At 42.3% G+C, this 24,865-nt stretch overlaps 1 protein-coding gene across 1 annotated transcript in view; it reads left to right on the top strand.

The window, feature by feature from the left end:
* Positions 1-24,865, top strand: part of SPAG16 (sperm associated antigen 16) — a gene marked incomplete at its 5' end in the record, with an annotated part of 402,351 nt that overhangs the window by 276,880 nt on the left and 100,606 nt on the right. The window contains one exon of the mRNA XM_082763211.1: positions 16,666-16,731. Within this exon, the coding sequence (XP_082619337.1) occupies positions 16,666-16,731 (66 nt within the window). The remainder of the gene's footprint in view (positions 1-16,665; positions 16,732-24,865) is intronic.

A 24,865-nucleotide genomic window follows, 5' to 3' on the forward strand; every position in this document is an offset into this window, starting at 1 on the left:
CTCCCTCTGAAGCAATTAATAGTCAAGAGTAAATAGTTGCCTTTAACATTTCAAGTTTAACACATTATTATTGGACGCTGCATGATAACTAAAACCCAAGTTAGCAGTGTCTTGTAATGATCAAAACTTTTTTTCGGTGTGGGTGATGGCAGCCCATAACTGCCTGCTGTTTGATTTAGGTGTGCCACGTTTGAAGAGTTCAGTTATGTACGACAATGAAATCAGCCAAGCAGCTTACATTACTCACCGGTCCCGCTCAACATGAGCGATCGGATTGTGTTTCCTAATTAGCGTGTAAGGAAACGGATAATAAAGCTTTTTCCTAAAAATGCGTATTGTCAATTTCCACACCTCTACTCCAAATTTGCTCATTTTTAACCTGCCAAAATGAAATAAATGTTTGTTGAGGGTATAGAAAAGGTAATTACTTTTCTTCTCCTTTAACTTCCTCTTAATTAACTTTTAATGTATGCTGTTACTCAGGGAGCATTCCTTAATAGTAAATGTGTCTAAAATAGAAAAAGACAGAGATTTAAATGATTTAGACAAACATCTGCTTAACATAGAGGCATGAAAATTACAGAATCAGAAAAACAGTGGCTTACTGCCAAAAAAAAAAAAAAAAGCAATCCTTTTCTATTAATCTCCTTCCCTTGTGCATATGAGCTTAGAAGAAATGATCCAGCTTTCAGGTTGGGAATATATGGTCTAATGATAGAAGCTTTCTGAGCATCACCAAATTAAGAGAGATTTTGAAGGACAAGTTATTTCTGTTATGAAAAAATCAATATTTTGATTGGTTTTGAAGGAGACCTCTTTCTTCATTTCTATCTGAAATTAAGGGAAGAGTGGCAGTTGCTGTCTATAGTTTCTGTCTACCTGACTATATAATGTTAATCCATAGTGTTATTAAATAATTGTTTAGATAAATTGGTTCTGTCTTTAGCAATTTAGAATAATCTTCTAAAGTAATGTTCAGTAAGAGTGTATTAAAATAATTGCCTGCTATTTATTTTTCAGCAATATTCATCTGTCAGAAATGGCATAACAACAAGAAATACTTCGTCAGACCGGCTAGATTTCCGATAGTTGAATCAGTAGAGTAAATGCTATTATGGTTGTACAGAGCTTCCCAAATAATGATAGAGATTATGGGTGTGTTACAAACCTTAATGCAAACCGTCTTTTAACCTTGCTTGACAGTAATCTGGTCAAAGAGAATTTCACCACAAAATGCTGATTTACCCAAATGTTTCTGCGGAAACAACTCTATTTTAGTATTTTATATTTCTGTGACATGCTGGGCAGTGTCCCAGGAGCTCCGTTCCTCATGGCCTGGGTTGGGGCAGGGTGGTAGAGCGCCAAGCTGGGAGCCCCCGGTCCTGGAAGAGAGCTGTCCTCCTGTGCGAGGCATGGAGCCCAAGGACGTTGAGCACGTCAGTTCTGTCTAAAAAGACATTGTGATGGCAATTTGCAGCCCCACGTCTTGTACTGTGCGTGCAAAGTGAGGCATACAGGCCTTTGGGGTTTTCCACTTCTTGACTTCAGCACAGCACCCTGCAACCAGAGCTACGCCAAGCCCCAAGGTGCTTGGGTGGAGAGTGCGTCCTGCGGTGTCTCGCTGGGCTTCCCAAGGAAGAACGAGGCACGAAGGGGCGCAGCGTTGATTTCTTAGCAAGACACGCCAAAACCCAGCCTGATTGCAGCCTTGACCCTCTGCTTCGTGCTGTGCTGTGGCACTGAAAGTGCTGCTTGGCTTGATCCGTCTGGCGGTGAGTAGGGCAGACATGAACTGAGTCACGCAGTCCTCCTTGCAGCTGTAGCCTTGTAACTCACAGGTGTGCCCTTCTTGGGCTAGAATGGAAAGACAGCAGATTGAAAACTTTCTGCACATCAATATGTGGATGGAAAAATCAAATTACAGCATCTTCAGGATATTGAAGCATTCCTCTTCAATAATTCTGATCTATTTTTTCAATTCCTAAAAATATACTTAAATCTAAACTTGTTAACGTTTTAGAACAGAAATTTGTTTTGATTTGGTAAGCCCAAACTTTTTAAAAAGGTAATTTTTGGCGCTTCTGATATTTATTTACCAAATGCATGTCAGCTGATTTCTTTAAACTGACCCATTTTTTGATCAGATGTGTGGTTTAACAAGTCTTTATGTCCTCCCCCCCCAGCAAATACACAGTCAATACTTAGCTCTCGTGTTCAGTTGACAACACTTCTGTTAGTAAGAGGACATGGAAGGAAGCGTAAATGGGGTGAAATCCGGCCTGTGTGCTGGGTGTTGGGGACTGGTCCCAGGAACAACCACGTATTCTGATGTCTTCTGGCTGGCTGGCTCTCCACCCGGGATCTCCCTCCCAAAACTGAGGCACTGATGGGAGGTATCACACACGGCAGCCGTGGCTTCAGCGCTGAGCGGTGCGGCTGTAGCTACGGGGAGCTTTCTTGGGATGATGTACGTGGTGGCTGAGGGACTACTCCTCCTGTGCCGGGCTCTCTGCTACTTCTCTCCTGTCGTACCGTGGGTCCTACCTTACGACATCCTGCCACAAGCAAGAGGACTCAGGATGATACATGAGACGGCTTCAAGACAATAAAAATTAGGTAGACCTTGCTCCATTCTCCATCACTGTTACTGCCCCATCCTTCGAGAGGAGGGATCTGAGTGTGAAAGACAGAGGAGACAACAGTGTGGAGTAGAGAGATTGTGTTTTACTTCCCTGTCAGGTAACTGTGGATGGTGTGGGTGAGCAGAGAGAAGGATGATAGCAGGACAGAATCAAGCGTAAATGAGAAATATGTGCTGAGAAAGATGGAAGTAAAAGCAGTGGAAGAAACAAAAGCAGCAGTGCCGGGAGGAAGAGAGGACATAAAAGAGCTTAAGGGAAGGAAACAGCAAACAAAAACCAGGACGTATTATATATTTTTGTTATCTGTTTTCTGCTCAGAAGCTTCTACCTAATAAAAGGCTCTATAATAGTGATTGATTTGTAATCTCTAGTGTCATTGCCCTCACTTCCCCCCAAAGCCATCTGGAGGCTGTTTATAGCCAGCCCATTGAAAAGTATGAATTGCAGCAAAGAAATTCTGCCTGGCAGAAAGAGGGATTGGTAATCAATTCCCTTCCTGCCAGGCAGGGCTCCTGTGCTCCCTTCGCATTTGCTGCCTGGTATCCTGTCTGCAAAAAGCCGCCGGGGATGGTACCCGGGGAGGAGCGTGGTGATACCGGGCATTACAAATCAATCCTTCCCATTGTTGTTGGAGCCTGCTGTTGACAAACAACGCAGTTCCTTCGTTCGATAATGTAGTTGTTTTGAAGGATGAACAAAAAAATTGGGGAGCTTTCCAAGATTCCCTGCTGTCACCGGGCCCGGGGTGCCTGGGAAGCGACAATGTTCGCATGAAAGGTGCACGAGCAGGCAGGGGAGCTTGTGTCTTTCAAAGCTGGTGTTTCCTATTTTTTCTCTCTTCTTTGCGTGTCCAAGGAGCTGGGCAGACAGCATTTTGAGGAGAAATGTATTGCCTGCTCAGAAGCGCGAACAAAAAAGGCTGGGACCTGCTTGGGGTGAGACAGGGTGGTGCTGGAGGAGAGGTAGAGAAAATCAGCAGAAGTATCATCAGCAATGCTGTGAGAGGAGGAGAAAACAGCTCCCAGGAAGAAAACCCCAGAGGAGAACAGCTCTGGGGAAGAGTACTGGAGCACTAGCAGCCAAAGAGGCAGCGTGTGGCCACGTGTCAGCAGCTTTTAGGGCCAGCATGGGCACAGGGAAGCACGGCCGCGCTGCACGGTAGGAGGCTGCAGGTGATGGGGTGGGTGAACATCGCTGCCACGCGTCTCCTGCACGGCCCTCTCAGGCTCCTGCTGGGGATACAAAGGGAATAAATAAAAATGTAAAAGAGGAATTACTGAAACTGTCCCTTGATAACTAAATGGTTGATCATAAATTGGAGTGTCTATGCAAATGAAGTAAATAATTAAAAACTCCAAGAACAGCACTGACTAGGTGGTTGATGGCTGGCAATTATAAAAGCTGAATTTTTAATATGCATACATCTAAGGAGCCAGTAAAAATTAGCTCCTAGACTAATGGACTTGCCTTTCTTCCAAGGCAGAATTTTAATGAGAGCATTATTTATAGCAGAGCCCAAGAACGAGCGTTTTCTTGCTCAGTCTCGTTTCTTCTCTGCTGACATTTTATTCATTAACCTTTGAACTTCTTTAGAGAAGAATAATACTCTACACAGCGGAGGGCAAAGATCACCCTGACCCCCTGAAATTAGTCACGGGTCATATATTGTTAAGAGAGTTACTTCTTCTAACAAATAATGTTTATAAAGCCCCGTTGGTGATATGTCCTCGTTTCATGCTGGTTTCTGAGTCATTTATTTGCAGTTCACTTCACTGAAGAGAAAACGAGCATCATGTGGTATCTCAGAGTGCACTGCTGCTTCTGCCACCCTGTCTTGTACGGGGAGGAGACAGACACCCAGACGAGAGCTGGGAGCCTACCCTGGCCATATATCCTTAGCAGGCATGAGAGGTGCTCGCCACGTGGCTGCGAGGACACAACTTAGGGTTGAGCTCTGGCAGCAGCTCAGCCCTGTCGGCACGGTGACCCTGCGGCACACCTCGGGCTACGGTGTGTAGTGATGAGGGAGGTAGGAAAGGAGAAGGAAGAGAAAAGGAAAATAATGTTTAAAATACCATTTCTCATTTTAAGAAAATGGTGTCTTCTGAAAAGAAAATCTTGTATTTCATTATTTACTAAGGGAAATCACGAGGCTGAAAATGTTGAGCTGCAAGAAATATAAGCCAAGGGTCGTGCTGACTGCTCGCTGAATCTGAGAAATGGAGTTAAACTTTGTTTTGCCCTGGGCTGCTTTTAAATGTGGTGTCAGGATCCCCCCCCAGCCTTCAGCCATGGATACCAGCAGACTTCCTTTTCTTCATGTTGCGCAGGAGGCACTAATTTCATTCTCACTGAAGAGTAAGACTTCAATAGAGGCTCGGTCTGTTCAGGGTGTGAAATGCCGTGCAAGCAGTAGCTTTTATTTATGGCACTTCTTCTACCAGTGTTCTTGCAACTTGGGCATTCAAATGATTGAACACTGAGAGCATTGCTCTACAAGAAGTGGCATTTAATTTGGTAGATGCCTGAACGTTGTTATGGAACTGGATTGTTCGTGTGCATGTCTAATGCCGATAATTTTTTTCTGAATTAATTTTTAAAACTCTTTGGTTTTTGACACTAATGTCTGCTTTCTGAGATATCTTAGTGTTATCTTAGGATGTTATCATATTTGTGTCTGACTCAGGTACTCTTTCATCTCACTGAGAGTGCGTGGCAGCACTCGGAGAGATAGAAAGGAGCTGGGAAATGTTTTTAACTTTCCATCACAGGAGCTGCAGGCTCGGTTTGAGAAACTAAGGCCAAGACTTCAGCAGGATACAAAAATGAATGGACATCTGTATATATAATGAGACCATACAGTGTGTAACGTAGAGCAAGATTGGGCTTGAAATAGTAGCTGTGGACGGCATCACCACCTGGCTGAACCTTCAGAAGTAGCAGGTTTTGTGTGTTGCTGGGTTGGCAAACTGGAGCACGTGTGGTTCTCCTGGTCTGGGAAGTGTCAGCGGGGCTAGAGAGGGCTGTTGAACCCCCTTGGCTGTGAATTATTTGCTCAGGTATTGTCTTGGCCACGTCACTCTCCTTGCTGTCACTGTGCTGTCTATACAAAGTGACTCAGCGCTGTTATCTGCCGCTTTTATGAAACATCCATGGGCCAAAACCAGCCACTGCAGCATTGCAGCACAGAAAATGCCCAAATAAACCAATCTTCTGAAGTGGTCCTCCCTTCTTTCCTCCTGGTCCCTGTCCTGGTGGGATAACTTGTAGGGATAACTGGTTGCTGCAGCTGTGTGTACGCTGTGCTTGAACACAGAGCTTCTCCTCCTGGAAGCCTTCCAGACACGTGTTTATTTTCTGGTGTTTCTGCCCTGCTCTTGGGTTTGCAGGTATTTCCTGAAAACGTCCGTGTTTCACTCGTTTCATGAAGTGCCACTGAAATTCAGGCTTGCGTAGGGTCTGTGCATGCCCTGGCTGTTTTATCTGATGAAGGGTAAGTAAGTAGGAGAGTGTTGGCATGTTTTATTGCACTTAACAGCAAGCGTTAGAAAACTAAGCTTTGTAGTGCTCCTCTCTGAGGATGGTTTGTTCACATTCTCATGGCTTGCTCAGGTTCAGATACTCACTCAGAAATCGTAGCAGCTCCCAGGGTCATTACTGACCTGCTCTGTCAGGCTTTGTCCCCTCGCCCAGCTCGACTTCTGCGTGGACTTGCTGTGGGCCTTTCCAAAAGGAGCTGGGCAGTGATTGCCTGGTGGATCTCTGTCCAGCCAAGGCTTGGTGGCTGTATTCAAAACGCGGGTTTCTGCACCGAGTCCTTTCATCTTCTAGGCAGTAGGATGCTGGGGGAAAGCCACGTTGATCCTGTTTGAAATGGAGGGGTCCAAGCTGACTTCTGCGTTTTATTTCTACTCTGATTATTTATTTTTTATTCATTTTGTGTTAAAAGACTCATTACCTATTAGAGCAGAAGCTTTTTTTTTTTATTTGCCCTCAACCAACCCAGAGGTTGGCTGCTACAGGGTCCAGAGCACTGACGATGCAATGAAGTAAAACGCAACGGCAAAGAAAAACAAAGAAGTGACCTTATACATTGTAAAACATTTAAAAACAGAAGCGTTGCATGCTCTCTCAATGTGGAAGCATTCAACAACAAATCAATATCTCCCAACGGTGAGTGCTTCTCTTGCATCATGGTAATCTCCGCAGCTCATCGCGGAGGCAGGAGAGCAGCCGTGCTGGGGAAGGGAAATCATTTTCACCTGGATGGTCTATCAGCCCCCACCCCCTTTCCCAGAACAATTTCATGTGTGCTCCGAGTATTTAACTTTTTCAGGGATCAAAATGCAGACAACTTGTTTTCTCCCGTGCTGCTTTGTATTCCTGGCTGGCTGCTCCTCCCATCATGCTGCCGAAGGCCGTCTTCTTCTCTTCTTTGCTCCACACCTGAATTTCCAGGGGCTCTGCCGTGGCTTCTCGGCGTAGCAGGGCTCCTGTTCCCAGGGCAGAGAAGGTAGGAAGAAAGAAGTCCCAGGCTCGGCTTCTGATTGACAGTGGGCTGTGTTAGAAACCAATCTATTCAATCACGGCGTTGAACAAGGGCAGATTTTCATCAAAAGAAGCTCCCAGAGGGGTTCTATACTTTGAAGGGAAATGCATTAATTAAAGCACTCTAAAAAATAGTGGGTGAAGAAACGCATAACATTTCTGCTAGATTTTATGCTACGCTGAGCACTTTTTTTTTTTTTTGACCTTCATCTCCAAACGGTAAATGGAAATGTGGTTTTGAAAGCCTTCGCATGTGCTGGTAGCACAACTTGATTGTTTCCTCTGCAGTTCCTCCGAGGAAAAAAAAAAAAAAAAAAAAAAAAGCAGCAAAAATATGATCCCGTTACCAGATTTGCAGCTGAAGCTGCTTAGAGCCCAGGCAGACTAACATTAACAAATGATGATAATTAGGCTTGATTTGCATATTAAAATGGTCTTAATTAAACACTGATTCTGTAAACGTTTAAAGGCTGTAATCGATCTTTTGCAGGCTCTCTTGGTTATTTATATGATCTAATAAAGGCTAGAGGCTTTGTTAATGAGACCTCTATTTCCTAACTTGTATGTGTCAATGAGATTATTTCACCGACAATTACAGAGCAGGCTGCCCTTAATAACTCATGAAAAACGAAGGCTGCAACTCTTGTCTGGGGCTGCATACATGATGCCACTCCAAGGCTGCATACATGTGAGCCTGATGTTTGCTTTTATTTTTGTGTTATTGTTGTTATTATGCTGAGATAGGTGCCTCTGCTATTGGGAAAAAATCTTAGTCATAATACAGTTGTTCCCAGATATAGTCCTGGTGCTATGACAGGCTGAACTTCATAGGAAATATTTTTATAATTTAACATGTAGTCATACGTTTAGTATGTAACCATGCAGGTAATTTCATGAGAGATCTCTAGAAAGGCTTCCAGCAGTTGTCTTCTCTTCGGTGTATCTGTGGTCTCGTGCCATGCCTTGAGCTTCTTGGGGAAACAGTGCTAGGGCAGATGAAGAGCTCTCCCTTCTCAGATGCTTTTTCTCCTCAATAACCTTGTTAGCACCAGACAAAAACATTTTGGGAAAAGTGTTCGTATTGGTTTGGATATTTTTTTTTTTCTTATATTTTTTCCCCCAAATTTATTATTCTTTATCTTCTTCTTGTACATGAAAGGAACGTCGCACTATGTATTTATTTATAGGTTGTTTTGACATCTGCTTTGTCCTGGCATATTCCAAGTAAAGATTTTCTGCCTTCAGCCCTCTACGTGTTCTTTCTTGAAGGCGACAAAATTAGTTACGTACTCTGTCATCCTGTAAGTCCAGTCACCAGCTATTGTGCAGTACTGCTGGCTTAAAAAACACATTTATTCCTGTTTTATTTAAGTCATTAAGTTTATTGGGAAACATTAATAGGCTTAGCAATGCTAAACCAATTCGGTGTGTGATAAAACATACAAATTAAAGTAATTTTTCTGTGAAAGGATTAATGAGCTGTGTTGAGCAGGTGGGATTCTAAAAATCAGTGGTTTGCCTCATTCCTTTCCCAGTACGACTGAATACAGCTCTCCGATGGGAGCAGTGCCGTGCTGAGGGCCGTGCTGGTAATCCTTAAACCGAGAGTCAGCGAGGTGCTTCTAATGGGACTGCGCTGTATGGCAGGGGTCACAAGGACGCGTGTACGTGCCTTTCCGTCTGAGCGTAAGCCTGTTTGTTGGTGTAGGGCATTTCAGAGGCAATGAAACGCTGAATTTAGGGCAGGCTTTTTTCTAAGAAAGGTGTTGAATGTTGTCATTCTGCGAGTGAAACCAGAAGGCGTTTTGTCGTTTGCTTCAGGGGCACCCAGAGCTGTTTTGTTTTGTGATCAGTTGTCTTGATAGTGTGAGGTCATGGCACACGTTATATCTATATTTTAGCATGTGATGTCTGTATTTTAGCTAAACAAGAGGCTGAAAATATGGAATGTCCATGACATCTAAAGCATGCAAGTTTGAGACACAGTTTGACTATTACTAAACGTAATAAAAGGTTACCATCATAACACTATACGTCCAGCAAACTTACTAAAAAAATGACTATTAGGATTGCTACCTAGACCTTTCCTCTTTACTTTTTCTTTTCTTAGATGGGATCTAGTGCATACAGTATGCTGTAGTCCTAACAGCTGACTTTAACTTTCTCTCCTCTTTCACTGGTTCAAAATTTGAAATCTCAAGACCACTTTACAAAGTAACTTTTTTTTTTTTTTTTCTTTCTCCTCCAAGTGATTTCTTTTTCCAATGAATAGCTTCTTCATTGTTGCTCACCTAACAGCCTGGCTCTCTGGCATCTCTCTCTGAGTGCTGTTGTTCCCGATGTGGTGGGTCATGGTCACAAAGCGATGCACTTTTCATCTCCATTCAGAACTTGGTTGCTTTGCAAAGACCCCTGCTTTGGGCATTAATCAACCCCTTCCAGCTGATTAATGAAAAATACAGGGACTGAAGGCTAGAAAAGAATTGCAGACGGGTTCTGTTAAGTTTGCCCTATTTCTGTTTCTTGTTTGGGGATTTTTCTCTGCACTTTGGCCATTTCAAGTTTGGGTGAGGAGCATTTGATGCATACCGACTGCCAGGACAAAATCCATGCTGTGAATGCACGAGGCTTACAGATTCGTTTATCCCAATAAAAGTAAACGTGAGAGGTGATAACTTTGGTCCTGGTGGCTCACTCAGGATTTGTACTGACTCTGTGACATGAAGAACTTCTCAGCCTTCAGCTGTATGAAGCTGTCCACAGCTGTCCCCAGATGAACTCCCACCACCTTCATAGTTCTTCTGCAGGCCAGGTGAAGTTTAATTCTGAACAGAGGGCAAGCAAGAACTTGCTGAGCAAGAAACTTAAATTTTAAATCCTCTACTTCTGCAGCTGGGAGGGAAAAAAGGGTTTCCCATGTAGCTCCCTTGCTTTTTCTTACACTTAACTAACTTAGGTATTGCTGTTCTGCTTTCACGTCATTTCATGTTTAAAACCGACACCAAATTCTTTTGTATTTCTTTTCTGTGCTTTTCACTGCACTCAAAACTTACCTGTTTATGTTCCACCAGCAATTTCTGCTAGTTTGTAATTCACCTTTTTGATCCTTTTTTGGTTGAAACACCAGAGCTGGTGATATTCAGCCTTAGACAGTCGTACCAGGTTTCTGTCAGTCACACATTTCCCTCCTGAAAATGCTTGGTTTGTTTTCAGGGCTGTTGGAATGCAGAGTTAATTTCATGTAAACTTTAATTACGGTAGAAATGAGTCATATAATTCAGGGAGGGAGGGCGGCCTTGTTGTGCTCCGTGACATCTGCAGTTCTGAATGTCAGCATCCAGGATTTCCCTGGCCGTCGCTGCCGCGTGCTGCGGATCCTTCCCTCGCTGGAGCATTTCAGCTCCAGCAGTGACGTTGGACAGGAGGAATGCAATTACCGAATTTGGCTCCTCCGGTAATGACAGGGTGATGTATGCTCACCTGCCTTATGAATCCTTATTAAGATGCTGCAGCTTCTGTTACTGAAGCCACCTGCCAATATCAACCAAGGGAGTAATATGCAGGTCTACTTTTAGTGAAAGGATTTCAATATCTTTCAAGTTTTTTTTTTTTTCCCCTATTTATTTTCTTTTAAGAGAATGATGGGTCCGGCAAAGAGCCTTCTCCCTCCCCTGCCTGGATGCTGTCATGACGGTGCAGGTGGAGCCGTGCTCCCTTGTGGTCTCTCTAAGCAGAGATGACTTTTCTCTCTCTTCACAGAAGGAGGTGCAGGAAGGTATCTCCTTGCTCTAAACCTTTTTTCCTCCTTACACAGTTAGAAGACGGATGTCTCCTACAGGAGTTCAGTGAGGAGAGAATCCCACATGGTTGTGTCTGTTTAAATACTGCCTGTGGTTACGGGCTTCAGCAGGCTGCAGTTCAAAAATCCCAGTGTCAGGAGAAGACAAAGAGATAATTCGCTTTCATCTCAAGAACAAAGCTGAACAGAGAAGCCTTTTTCAACTTTTTAAATTCATGAAACATTTATCTTAAAGTCAGGTTATATTATGCTGGCAAGAATACCGTCTGTCAGCACTTCCACTATAAAATCCTGTTTTTAGTATTTGTTAGGAGAGCCTGAAAGGTTCCCTTTGAACAGATTTAGCATACAAGGTCTTGGCCTAGAAACATACTTCTCTTCCCAATTAAGAGAAATGAATGTAGCTGCGTGTTCAGCGCAAAATACATACTCACACTGCATTCAGGTGAAAGTTCAGATGCAGAAAAACACAAGGATTCAGGAGCGTCTCAGAGCTTTTCCTGTGTTTTCAGCAGCTGATGTTACTGCCTCAGGAGTGGAAGGAAGGCTGCTCGTGAGGAAAAGCCCAGCATCAGGGTTAGCTGGCAGGAGGAGCTCCCGGAGTACTGCCGACCTGCTTCTGATAGATGCTCTTTCTCAAGATTTTGTGATTCCCCGAATGAAAGTTGTTCTGCCAGTTCATGCATTTTAAAGACATTCAAAATTCTCTTTCATTTTTTAGGAAGACGTAGTGAATAACTTGAAAATTAAAAAAATAAAACTCGGGGCTATGTATGAGAGAGGGAGATCAGCGTAATAGCAGGCAGCTCAGCAGCTGAAGTGTTCAGACTGGTTTACGTACCTGCATCTCTGAACCCTTGTGTAGTAAAGCATGCAAATGACAGCCACAAGTTAATTCTTTTCTCCAAATACAGGATTACAAAACGTTTGAGTAATACCCTGGCCTTACCCTTGGTCTAACATCAAGAAATAGTCTTCTCTGCATGATTTTCCCCACCAGGCTCAGTTCCAAGCTAGGAGAACAGAAGCGAAGTCTGTGCTGAAGGTCCCGTGTTTGAGCTAACACAGTAAAACCTGCGGTGACAGACGGTAAAATTGCTTTGCTCTCTTGTTCACTGTACACATACCTTTTGTCGTGTGCTCACGAAGTCCTTCTCGGAGGAGCTGGGAGGTGGATGCTCTGTGCAGGATGCAGCAGGGTGCAGGAGTGAGACGTGGCCATGCTGGGCTGGAGAGAGGGACTGGCAGAGAGGAAATGTCCTGCAAAGGTAGAGGCCAAGTGTTGCTAGACTCTTCTCCAGATCTGGTGTTCATCTGCCATACCCAAGGGATGAGTTTTCTGTCTTTGAAAGGTAGCCTTGTGGTGGGTCACACTCTCATAAAGAGATCCAGATCGCTTTTGATGTTCTCAGTGCACCAACTTCAAGGCAACACATCGCAAAGTTCCCCTAAAAGCATGGACTGACTTCAGAGCCCGTGTTTTGCTGGGCACATCAGACGTTTACCGGAGGGCTGGCAAGTGCCTTGCTGGTGCAAAGCATAGGATAACCAAGCGCTGACCTGTGCAAAGGGCCTTACAGACAGACTGTGCCATGAACAAGGCCAGGATACGAGCAGGAGTCATGCTTCTCGTTTCACACTTCACTGTAAAAAGGGAGGCCCTTGGCTGGGTTCATCAGGAGGGGCTGAGGGAAAGGTTAGAGCTTCCCCACTGAGTGCTGTGCTACCCTTAGCATATTGCCTGGGAAAGGTCACGTCTGCTGGAGTGAGCTTCCGAAGTATTAGATTATTTGACTTTCTGGAAAACTTTTAGCTCTGTAAGATCAGAAGCTTCATTTCGGGTACTGTTACAAAATTAAAACCTTTCATGAAAAGCTGGATACCTTTGTGTTTGTTTTTATAGTAAAGCATATGATGCGACCAGTTCACTGCTGAGTGCTTCATGGTTTGAACATTTCTCTTAGCTCAGTCCTTCTAAATGAAAGCATTTCTTTGAGTTAATTTCTAAATGAACCAAGAAATTACAAATAAATCTTTTATCTGAACGCTATTTAGATAAAGCACATACTCAGATGTTCTTATCTAAAAGCTCCTATCATACCAACCTAATAAAGATAATTACCTATTGCTGACAGTGTATTACAGCTTGATCTAATGGATTTGTTATCTTGATTTTTGAATTGTGCAAATTAAGTCTGTTTGCATCAGGTTTTCATGTATAGTAGGGCATTCAAAACCCAGAAAATAAAAAAAAGGCAGATTATAAAAAACATGAGTAGTTCTTAAATGATGCTCAAAAGGTTTGGGGTATGTTTTGTTTTCTCCAGCAGAGCTTGAATTATGGCTTCTTAGGTTTTGTGTGTTTTTTTTTCTCCTTTTTTTTTTTTTTTGTTTTTTTTTTTGTTTTTTGTTAAACAGGTAATTAAAATAAGTATAGGAAGATTCAACATCTGTGTTGAATTAGTTAATGGTTCACCTTAATTCTACAGATGCAAAGAAGCTGTAGAATATAAATTATAATTGTCTTCAGCCTGACTTGCCCTGCCCTACTATTTGTATATCTATATGGACACAATAGGGTGGATTTACAAAAGAGTTTCACTATTGATTCGGAGCTCTCAGGCTTTTATCCTGTGAAAGTAAGAACAAAAAATCATTTGAATTTAGGTTCCATGTTTAATCACTGTGAGCGGGATTACTGCTCACAGCTCAACGGTTCCAAAGGTCAGCCTGCTTCTCTGCAATACTGGGTCACAGTTAAAAAAAAAAAAAAAAAAAAAAAGAAATGTGTTTTTTTTTCTCTATCTGAAGTCTCTTAGATAACTCCCATCCCAGGCAAGCAATTAATATCTGTGTTCAGTGGAAGCTGAGAGGTAGATAGACTCCAAAGTATAATGCCGTGGTATTTCTAGCTGCTGATTCTAATGTTAATTTCTGGGTTTCAAAATGGAAAATTATGTGTGTTTGTGCATGTGTGAATAATCATTTAAAAAACAACAACAATGCAGAACCCTTCATATTTTGTTTTCTTTGAATGTTGCTATTATCTGTGTATTTTCTGCAGGAGAAGAATGTGTGGTTATTAATGTAATTGGGCTTAAGGAGTGAACAGAATGGAGATTTCCTCCATTAATATTTCAATCAAGACCTGATGACTCAGTTAATAATAATGTATTCTCCATAATTTACTGCCCTTTCCAACAGCCGGGGTGGCGTGTTCAAGGAGACTGGGTAGACCCTGGAGGTTGGATGCAGGAGACGTGTGCCCTTCTGCAGCTGCACAGCTCGGCTCCTGGGGCTTGTTCCTCCTGGGGCAATGGGCAGTGAGACCTCGAAGCAAAGGAACCTCACTTTTGCTATCTGACAACACCTCCCCAGCACTAGTATTAGGACAAGCTCTTCCTTTTTCCCTTGTTTTTTTCCTCATGATGCATTCCCCAGGTGTTTGCCCAGCGATTCTTGAACCTTAAAGAAATGCGGTGACGTGGCTGGTGCATACGGCTGCCTTCTGGGTGACAAGGAGAGCCCCGGACCCATTTGTATGGTGCTCTACTGAAGTTTCCTTGAAGAACAGATGCTCGAGACTTCCCTTCCTTCTTCCCACCTGGCTCACTTCCATGGTGAATGAAGCGGGTGGCCTGACATTGTTGGAGTAAATGACTTTATAATTAAAGTGTGAAAAGCAGAACGCAAATGCAAAAGGGGCATGAGCATCTTCCTGCTGAGCTCTTGATGCTGAAGGCTCGGCGCTGCCCGAACACAAGGTCTGATCCAGACAACATTGCTGCTGGCTTGTGCTGGGCCATTAGAGCAAAACAGTTTGTTTTTAACAGCGGTCCAGTTCGAGCTTTGTGGCATCTATATGCGCAAGTGCAGGGAAGTTCAGCTTCCCAGGTGGTGGTGAAGGAACCACTAGCTGTGCATTGAATAAAAATAAAGTAGCGCTTTGGAAATTAAGTTTCAGCAATAGTATTGAAAAACACTTTACAGAACGGTTCCCTTTGTATGGCTTTTATTATTATTATTATTACTATTATTAAAATCCTTTTCAGGTGGTTTATACTGAGTTGACTGATAGAAGGGAAAACAAAGTTCACATTCATTATGTGGCATGGCACCCATGTGCTTTTTTGTCTCTTTTGTTCGTGGTGGCATGCTTTTCTGTGTTTATGGGAAGGTTGCTGTGTATGTATTGGTATTTGAGAGTGTCTGAGAGTAAATATTATGCCCTGACGAGCAACAGCAGTTATTTTATAGGAGTTATTTTTTTACATGCAAAACATATGCTGACATTTGGGTTTTTCCATGAGCTGGGTACACTAATATTGCTGCTGATTTTATGTACTTTAAATTTTTTATGGCTCGACTGTTCATATGTGCTTGGTTATAGTTGTCTCCAATTATGTTATCTTTATCAAGTTTAATTTATCTGTCAGTATCTTGGGAATTTTGTGTAATCAGATTTCTATTCCAGCAGCGAGTTCCTATTTGGATAATAATTATTCAACTGTTCTTTTTAGCAGGATATAATTGGCTTGGATTTATTATTTAGAAACCCCTTAAATAAACAACTTTTGGGGCTTCTATTAGTTTTTTTCTTCAGCTTGTAAGCCTGTTGAAAACCGTGAAGAACCAAAGCACTGCACTCTGGCAGTGCTTCTCTCCTGAAAGGACTTACAAGAATATACTGATAAAACGCTCTGATGATAAACATATAGGAGGTTTTGTCAAGGGAAAAGAGTGTTCAAGGATGTCGCAGTAGGAAGGCTTGCAGTTTTTTGGGGATTGGCAAAATAGAAATGGAAGGAGGCTGATGGTATAGGCTGTAAAAGCATGACTGGTGTATGGATAGCCTACGTTACTGCTGCTCCTGAGAGACTGACTCATGCTGGAACAGGCACAGAGCAGGCCTACCAGGAGGAGTGGAGGACTTCCAGGTTTGGCTTTTTCTTTCCCTTCTAGAAGAATGCAACAAATTTCAGTTCCAGTGTCAATAAAATGTTTTCTTACAGTGGAAACTGCAGGATATGATTACACTGATCAAAGCTGGATTTCACTCTTAATGGTGTTTTTGTTGCTGATACCCATTAAACCAGTGATCTTTATGGAAACAGAGAAGAGCAACTATTTCACTACTTCTGTCATGTTTTTAGCATGAGCTATCACAGTTGGATGCCAGCTGCACTGGGAGAACAAGGCAGGTATCAGCGATGACATCTGACATATGTTCCTGCGCTGCGTGGGTCATTCACAACCTGATGTGGAAGATGACAAATGATAATTAATTTTGGTTTCATGCTTGTGATTCCTCAGGGAAGACTTTAATGGTGTGTGTGGAGTATCAAGAACACATATACTGAATCACTGCCTTGAGCAAGAGCTCGGTCTTCTGGAAGCAGTGATTGCACCTCCTCATTCAGACCCTCTTGCTAGGTAGATGTCTGTTTTCACGACATTTGAATGCACCTTTTCCACTAGCTATTCTGTGAAGATTACAGATCCTTCGTAATTGTGAGAAATGTGTTCTTCTTCCAGCGACCAGGACCTGTTTTTTTTTACCACTCAAAGTGCCTTGCTTTACCCACAGCCATAAAGTCAAGGTCTTTATATTCACAAGGCTGTAGAATGATTGATATCACTATAACTCAACTTGCTTTCTCTGTGTTTAATTCCTAGGGTCTTCATGTTCACACGTTCTATGGTCACCTGCATTCCTGTAACCATGCTACGTTCAACGTGAAAGTAAGTTCTGCATAGCAATTTTTCTGTCTGCCTGTCTTTCAGATACCCCCACAGCTGAATTCAGCATTAGCATTACTTCTAGAGCAGTTTGATGTGGTGCTATACTCCTCTAGCCAGAGCACAGCCCCAGAGACTTAAAATAATGCTGTCCCCTCCTTGTGCCGAGCTCCGTTTACCTTTTGTCAGTGCAAGATACCTAAGCCATGCTCCTTTGTCATAGCCATTTAGTTACTTAAATGAAATTTGCTGTTAGTTTTTTTTCCTGGATAATTAATTTTATAGTTGTTATCTAAAAAGGCTTATTCCAGTTGAGCTTGGTGGCAGGCTGTGATCTAAATGCCTGGTTGTAGGTGTAGGAGATCCTGGATATTCTCCTCTTATTGCAGTATCAGCTCCTGCTTTACCATCTGCTTATGTCAACCCTATACATTTGTAGGACAAACCCTAGAGCAGAAAGTGTGGGATGAGCTTTCTTCGAGCAGGGGGATAGGAATTCCCAAGGCATCTTACTTCTTTCTCTGCCACATGCATCTGTGTATTTGACAGGCACAGTCTGCCTCAGTATTTTGTGACATGATAGTGTAGAAAAAAAATATTTAACAGTAAGAAAAAAAATAGGGAAAGCTTTACTGTACCTGGCAATAATATAGCACTGTCTCTAACCTGAGTATTTACAAAGAGCCTCATACTCTAATGTGACCCGTAATGATTAACAGGAAGCTGAAAGGCTGTGTGCTGATAATCTTCCAGATAAGCATGTTATTTTGGTAAAGAATATTATAGTTGGCATTAAACTCTAGGCTGAAATCATTGGTTGACATTCTCAATGATTGAATTAGTAAAAATGGAAACATCCAGAGCAGCATTGATTAAACGGAGTGAGGAATATAATTTCGGGAGCTGTAATTGCAGTTACATGAATTAACTCTGTGTGTACGGGAAAACTGCTGAAAAAGCGAGGGAGTTGGTCCCAAGTTGCACAAGTTAGAGCTGTCACACTGGCTGCTAACGAAGCAAGTGCTGGGTTTCAACCAAAGGCAGCACCAAAGAAATGTTTTCTTTCCTTCTGTTGGTTGCCCACTACAAAAACTGAAATATTTCACCCCAACCAAGCTAAAAAAGGTACTTGAGTGACAAGGCTTTTGTTAAAAGGTGTGTGTTTTATGAAGAAAGAAAAAGTTTTATAGAAGCAATAACATTCTCAACAATATTTTTATCAGGAAGATTTTGTGAGCATGGGATGTTTAGACAAAGGCGCAGCATCACTTCTGGAGCAGCCAACAGAATGCCTAGTGCTTGGACCTGGACAAAGCTTTGCAGCCAAGCAAAGATCTGTTGGAAAAATCTGGTTTCTTTAATCAGGCAGGAATGGCAAAACTAATTTCTGACAGAATCCTGCCTGGATCTTTTTTTTTTTTTTTTTTAAAAAAAATAAATATATCTTAATATCATGATGTCATGACTCCCAAAGCAGATCCCAGATGTCAGACATCCATCTGTGGGGTAGGGCTCTGGGGGTGCAGTGCTGTAATGGTGAAGCGTCCCAGAGATCCACTTCTTCTTCTGGCCAGGGTATAAATCAGTTTAAGTAGGCTCCTAAGTCCCTTCAATGGGCTTGTGATAGTTGTGTCTGAGGCTGCTGGGGGCCCAAAGGAGTGCTGAAAGACCATGCAATTCTGATTACACAGTGTGCTCTACAGAGAGCACGGGAACAAAGAACAGATTTTCCAGTTAGATCAGAGAGCTGCCCAGGCAGTGTCTCCAAAAACGAAGGGATATTTTAGAGTATTTTTAGTATTGTATGAGGGAAAAAAGAGAAAAATAATAATGCGTTTACACAAATTGAACAAGTTCTCGTTAAACTCCCTGAAACAGATTAGGTGTGAATTATTTACTGTGCCATGCTTCTGAAACTGTAGTTAACAGATTTTTGCTAGGTGGGCAGTGTTTAAAGGCAGAGCTCTCGCCAGTGTTCAGACTCTGTAATTAGGGACTTTTCTAAGGACCAGAAGTGCCACTTTGGCACTTGGAACACGCGGCCGTTTGTTGGTGGCTGTCTCGCTGGATGTGAGCCGTCTGGAGGATCTGCCTTGTGGTGACTGCTCAGGTGTTTGTTCTGCTGTGCTTGTGTCAGGACTTGAAAGGTATCATATTCACCAGTCCATAAACTGCAGTTTTCCACGTTGGTTCTGTGCCTGTTGAAAATTTGGGAAAATCTGAGCTACATCCATACAGCTGTTTTGGAATTGAAGTGGTGTAGAAGAATTTATCTTTCCTCCTTAATGTTAGAGCACCTTTTACTCCTGTGCACTCATAACACAACTAACTTTGTAGAGAAAATTGGTTCAGCTATTTCTTTTTCACTGGGGGCTGAGCCTTTGAGTAGAAACATGTATGTGTGCTTGTAAGGATGTATTTTTTAGAGGCTACTGTGCATGCTCAAATTCTCTTCAAAGGCTATGAGTGCACTAAAGTCCTTATGTACCTTATGCGTGAGTACACCTTGCCTGGGAAACCAAAATTTCCCCAGATTGGATTTGTATTCAAACACAAGTACGATTATCGTTCACCTGTGTTCATCTGTATCTGCCACACTGTGTTTGTTTGATGTTTTCAGGTGAAAAAAAAATCATTACAGAGGTTACCAAGTTTCCTTAAAACAAGAAAATTTGGAATTACAGATTCTATTAGGAAAACTTGAAAGACTGTAAAAATATGCTTGATAGCAACTGCCCCATTTTACCCCCTCAAGCCAACATGCGAGCAGGGTTTAGCTCATTCTTCCATTGATTTACTGAAGGACAAATAATGTCAGACAGTTTTTAAACAAAAACAAAATTTCGATTTTGTTTACTTCTTCAGCAGTCCAGTTTGATGTCAGCTACCATTTAGCTCGGCCAATAATATTGATATTTGATGTCAGTTCTTATTCATTACTGCACCCAAATGATGCAAAAGTCAGATCTTTCTGATGCTTCTATGGATGGCCAAATAAAGCCAGGGATGTCTGACTGCATCTCACAGACACAAACAAGAAAAGAACAGAATGCGAAATCAAAGACGTATCTGCTCTTATTGTTATTTATGTATTCAAAGTGCTCACCTCTTTGCATAAACTCAAAGCCAGTTACTTGCAAAGGTTACCTAGTAATATCAAACGTGTTCAATTATACATGCAAAGGGGCTAATGGGTTCTTCCTCTAGTTTATTTCTGTCTCCATGCATAAGAAATATAATTACAGAGCTGAATTACATTTTAAATAAAGATTTTGGAGTTATTAGTTAACCATTTTCAGCCCATTTAAAGCAGAGAAGTAAAATAATAATAATAAAAGACTATTCTGTCTGTGTCACGGTAGAGAACAGAATCTGCATCCAAATACTCCTTTCATTAGTTGGCAGAAAGTTCCTCACGATAATAGGAAAACTCAGAAAAATGTGCTAAAGTACATTCGCAGCCCATTCTCTGAAATATTCATGTTCCTCCCTATTTTTGGAAATGATTTTCCTGGAATGCTCTCTTCCTTGGCCAGGCATGCTATTTAATCACTTCCCATCATCTCTGATGCTATTGCTGTTCAGAGCCCTCCAGTTAGCAAGTTCATCCCTGCTTTATACCCGTCGTGTGTAGGCCAGCTAAGATGATCTGAAAGCACTCCAGAAGCCTTGGGTAGGTTCATCTTTACTTCGGATCACTGTAAACATTCTTGCTATCTGGCTCTGATACCAGAGGCTTAATGTAGAAGGCTGGATAAACAAGCCAGGATATCTCTCCCAAATCAGCTGGAAGTTACAAAAAGTCCTCCAGCTCTGTCTGAGCAGAAGCTCCCATGTTTATGCACTTATCTGACCGTGGGCAGGAGGCTAGAGAAATTCGTGATGCTTTGCTTTGAATGGAGGTGGATCTTCCAGGGTGCTGGAATTCTGCCTCCTATGAAAAAAAGGCAGAGTCTCCTAGCAAAGACACTTCAACGTGATTGAAAAAAATCCACACCTGATGTTTAAATGACACACCTTGAGAATGCACTTTGCCTGCCTCAGAAGGGCAGAGGTGAGCTCTGAGGGCAGTGCATTCTCTTTGCTCTCTTACCCAGGAAAGATATGGCTTCCTGGATTATTCTTGGAGCAATTTCACAGTTATAATTTGTTCTGAAAACAAGTTGCTTTCTGTTAGCCTCAAAGTTTGCTCAATCAAGGCCCACGTTGCATTAGGAAATGTGGAGTTAAGCAGCCTTTCCATTGCCCCCCAGGTAATTTTTATTGGTTTGAGATTTTAGACGCAGTCCTGTCAAGACCCCTAATGCTGAAAATAATCGCAGGTCGATGTAATTCTCTTTGTTTTGTTTGGAGCATTTGACACTTGGTGGTAAGAGGTGAGGTGAAAGCTCTTTCTGCCCCAGTTCTTTACCTCCCACCCCTGTCTCAGGGTTTATATCTTTCTTTGGTTCGCTGCGGGGCTGGCTTTGTGTTTGAAACCAGGGATCTCTTCTGCTGCTCTTTGGTGTCACCCTGCAGTCCTCTCAGTACATCACAAAGCATCCAGTAACGTTCACTGAAACAAAACATGCAGAAGCTGGGACTCAACCAGCTGTGCTTTCATTCCACCCTCCTGCTGACCGGACCCAGGGGGGTGTTTCAAAGCCACCAAGAAGCAGCAAGGAGAGCATCTCGCCTGAACACTGCTCAGCTCTGAAGAGCACTGCCTTGTGCCCTGTTCTTGCCTTGCCGGATAATTGAGCGCCTTATGGAGAAAAGGAGCCTAGTTTTTTTCTGGTAATGGTATTTGTAGAGACATCACTTTCAGCCTGCCCTGGCACCAGGCATCACCAGGTGTGTATCTGCCTGTCTGCATGTGTTCCTTTCAGGCCTCGCTGCCGGTGAGATGTGTCCCATCCTCTTCGCTCCTTTCAGTCCCCTCCTTGCAGTACAAGCTGTTCTGTTCTGCGAGGTCTTGCAAAACATGTCACAAAGCAGTGTGTACCCCACACCCAGACAGCTGGACTTGCTTGGGGACAAGCCCTGTGTACCACAACCATGTACCACAACAGCCGTGAGCTCCAGGACCCCATAGGGATGGTGCAGGTGGAGGAACAGGGGGTAGGAAGCCAGCAGGGAGGGTTTCTCTGCTCAAGTCTGCCACAAAATTCATTTGTGCCATGCCTAATACTTGTTATTACAGGAGCAAGGCAATTGATCTGTTAACTTTGCACTTCTCTGCTAAGTAAATATACGTTTACTCAAACTTCTGACTGTATTTCTAAACACTATGAAATATTCCCTGAACATTTTAAATCTGGAATTTTTAAAATCTGATTACTTCCCTTCAGGGGTATATAGCATACCTAGCCCCTTGTAATTTCATATTTTCATATTTTGGATATTAAAAGCTTTGTCTCTTCATGATTAAAAAAAAAAAAAAGGATGATGCACAGACATTTGGATTTTAGAAAACTCTGATGTTTAAAGCAGGAAGTGTGGCATTGTTTTTAAATAGTTTTGACTTAATTTGGTTTTGAGGAACCTAAAAACAAAACAAAACAAACCAACCTGTGTGCTTTAGGTCAGACTGGTCCTTAAAAAAAAAACTCCTCAGGAGAAGCTGCTATTTAAGACTGTACAGTATTTTCTCTGATGTTTTCAGACTTTATCTTTACAAATACGCTGTTTTGTCCACTTGCTTGTGAGCATAATTGAAAGAAAAGGAGATTATCTCCTTCAATGTGATTTTGTTTGCTGAATTCTGTGTTCTGCAGTGAATGTGACCCTGCGCATATACAATCTACGGAGCAAACGCTGCTTAGCATGCAAAACTGCGAGCAGCATGGGAGATTTGCCCTTCTTCCTTAGAGGAGAAGTATTAATTTGTATATCCCAAGTTGCAATGGCAGGAATAAGAATTTTTAGAAATTACATCTCCTGGCCCAGGCCCAGCACCACAACTTCCATGTGCCAGGTTTACACTGTGGGTCCCAGGCTCCGGCATAATTCATTTTTCATTTGAATTGCTGTTTTTTAAAGCTGTCATTTTGCAAAATAAACAAAACCAGAATACCAAGATCCATCCAGGCTTTTGAAAATCCGATTTCCCACCTGAATTACAGTCAAACTTGCCTCCATACGTGATATTTCACAAGTAACGATGCTCCAAAGCACATGAGCAAGCAGGCTGCCATCCCTGCACTCCATCCCGTAGCTTCCTCATGCAAGGGTAGTTTCCCAATAAATGGTGAGATGGAAGCAGAAGGCTGCTGGCAGGATGGGTTTGGCTGCATGCAGAGAGGTAAGAGCCCTTCCAACACAAAGCGTGTCAGTGCAAAGTTAACTCTTCAGAATGGTTGAAAGGAAATTTATTTTGGAGGAGTAGGTTTAGTTCAGATCAGTGGTTTGTGTTTGGAAGGGGTCTCGTCAGCGTCTTCCCAGTTCGCATCAAATGGCCAAAGGGAAGCAGGGTGCTTCAAGTGAGGCTGTGAGCATGGCTGCGTAGTGCGCAGCTTTACATGGCACCAAAGTCGGATTTTAAATGATTTTATGCAAGAATGAAAGTTGGGCCAAAAATGGACAAGCCTCTCTGTTACGAAGATGCAATTAGTCTCTAGTTGAATAAATATCACTGTGAGGAGGTACTTGAATATCAGAATGATTTAATCTGAAAATAATTGAGAATGCAAAGCTGAAATCCATCAGGGAGAGGCATGCAGATTGTTCTATTTTGATATTTCGCTGATTTTTTTGGTGAGGAAATTATTGAAATAATGGGGTGAAGTTTGTTGAACTGATCATTCTTTTGCCTGAAATACTTTGAAACTGGAAGAAACGTTCATACACTTATCAGAACACAGAGTTGGGTGAGCTTCTGTCGATACATTTTATGTATTGTTGATATTTCTTCTTTATGCATTTAGTTTCCCTTAAAAAAAGCCCAAAGACAAAATAGTTGCATATTAAGTTGAACTTTTTTTTTTTTTACACATTTCTTTGATAATTTGCTGAAAAAAAATGTATGCAGTTTACTCACACTTAATTTTTCAGACCCGATGTCCTACAATTTCAGCAACAGCTCTGTTGGCACTACCAGGAATTTATGCATTTTTGCAGTCACGCGTCACATCTCTATATTAACGTTATTACAGGGAACACTACCCAGTTTTTGAAAATTAACTCATACTTGAGCAACAGTAAAATCTCTGGACAAGAATGTGGCATACCTCCGGAATTTGCTGTGCATATTGCTCTGGGAGCATCTAATCAGGTAATGATGTCACCTAGCTTCAGTTTAGTCATGGTAGCACTCAAAATACTGAGAAAAGCCAGTAATGGCAATTATCATTCATGCCTTCCTCTCACTGCACAGCTCCCAGAATTCAAAGGCACTTCTTTGATGGTTAAAAAGGAAAAACAAAATTGATTATTTTAAACCTCTCTGCAAAAGATATTGCTCTCTTTGCAGTACTGTTTCAAGTGCAATGTCAACTATGGCTAGCAGTAACTCTGCAGGGAGTGCAGTGATCTTGGGTTTCATATGTAAATTTATGCAAAGGGTTTCTGCAAGCCTAGCATGTGTTGTTCTCCTCAAACACCACAAGGCACTTCTTCCTACTTGATGTGGCAAAGGGAAGAGAGATTCCCTCTGTTTCACACAGCAAGGGGAAAGCCTGCAGAGTGCATGTAAACAAGCAAGAGACCCATGATCTGTCATTATTTTTAAAGTTGGTAGAGCTGGAAATTTGGCTGCGACAAAGTTCTGCCACCTTCTTTGATTATTTTCAATGGAGCTCTGTCTTTTTAGGACACAGGGGGGTGCTCTTTATGGGTCTCCATATGGTCTGAAAGGATAAAATTAATCTAAAAATAATGGCATTTTGGGATATTCCTCACCTTGTCTCAAAATCATCGCTGAGAAAAAGGGGAAAAATGAAAATTTTCTGTCGTGATGTCTTTAAGCTTCTTAGTATGCTGTGGCCCACACACCTGTTGATTTATCAGCAGCGACTCTCATCCACATCCTTCCTCCAGCTCCCCATATGTTTGCTTTTCCTCCACTTCTAACAGCAGTAGACTTCTGGTCACAGACCATGCCAAGCAAACACATCTATGAGCCTCTTTACCCTTCCATGATAGATTTCCCTTCTGCTCC

This window comes from Aythya marila (genome assembly GCF_965140915.1).
Source record: "Aythya marila genome assembly, chromosome: 6".
In the NCBI taxonomy this organism is placed as follows: Eukaryota; Metazoa; Chordata; class Aves; order Anseriformes; family Anatidae; genus Aythya; species Aythya marila.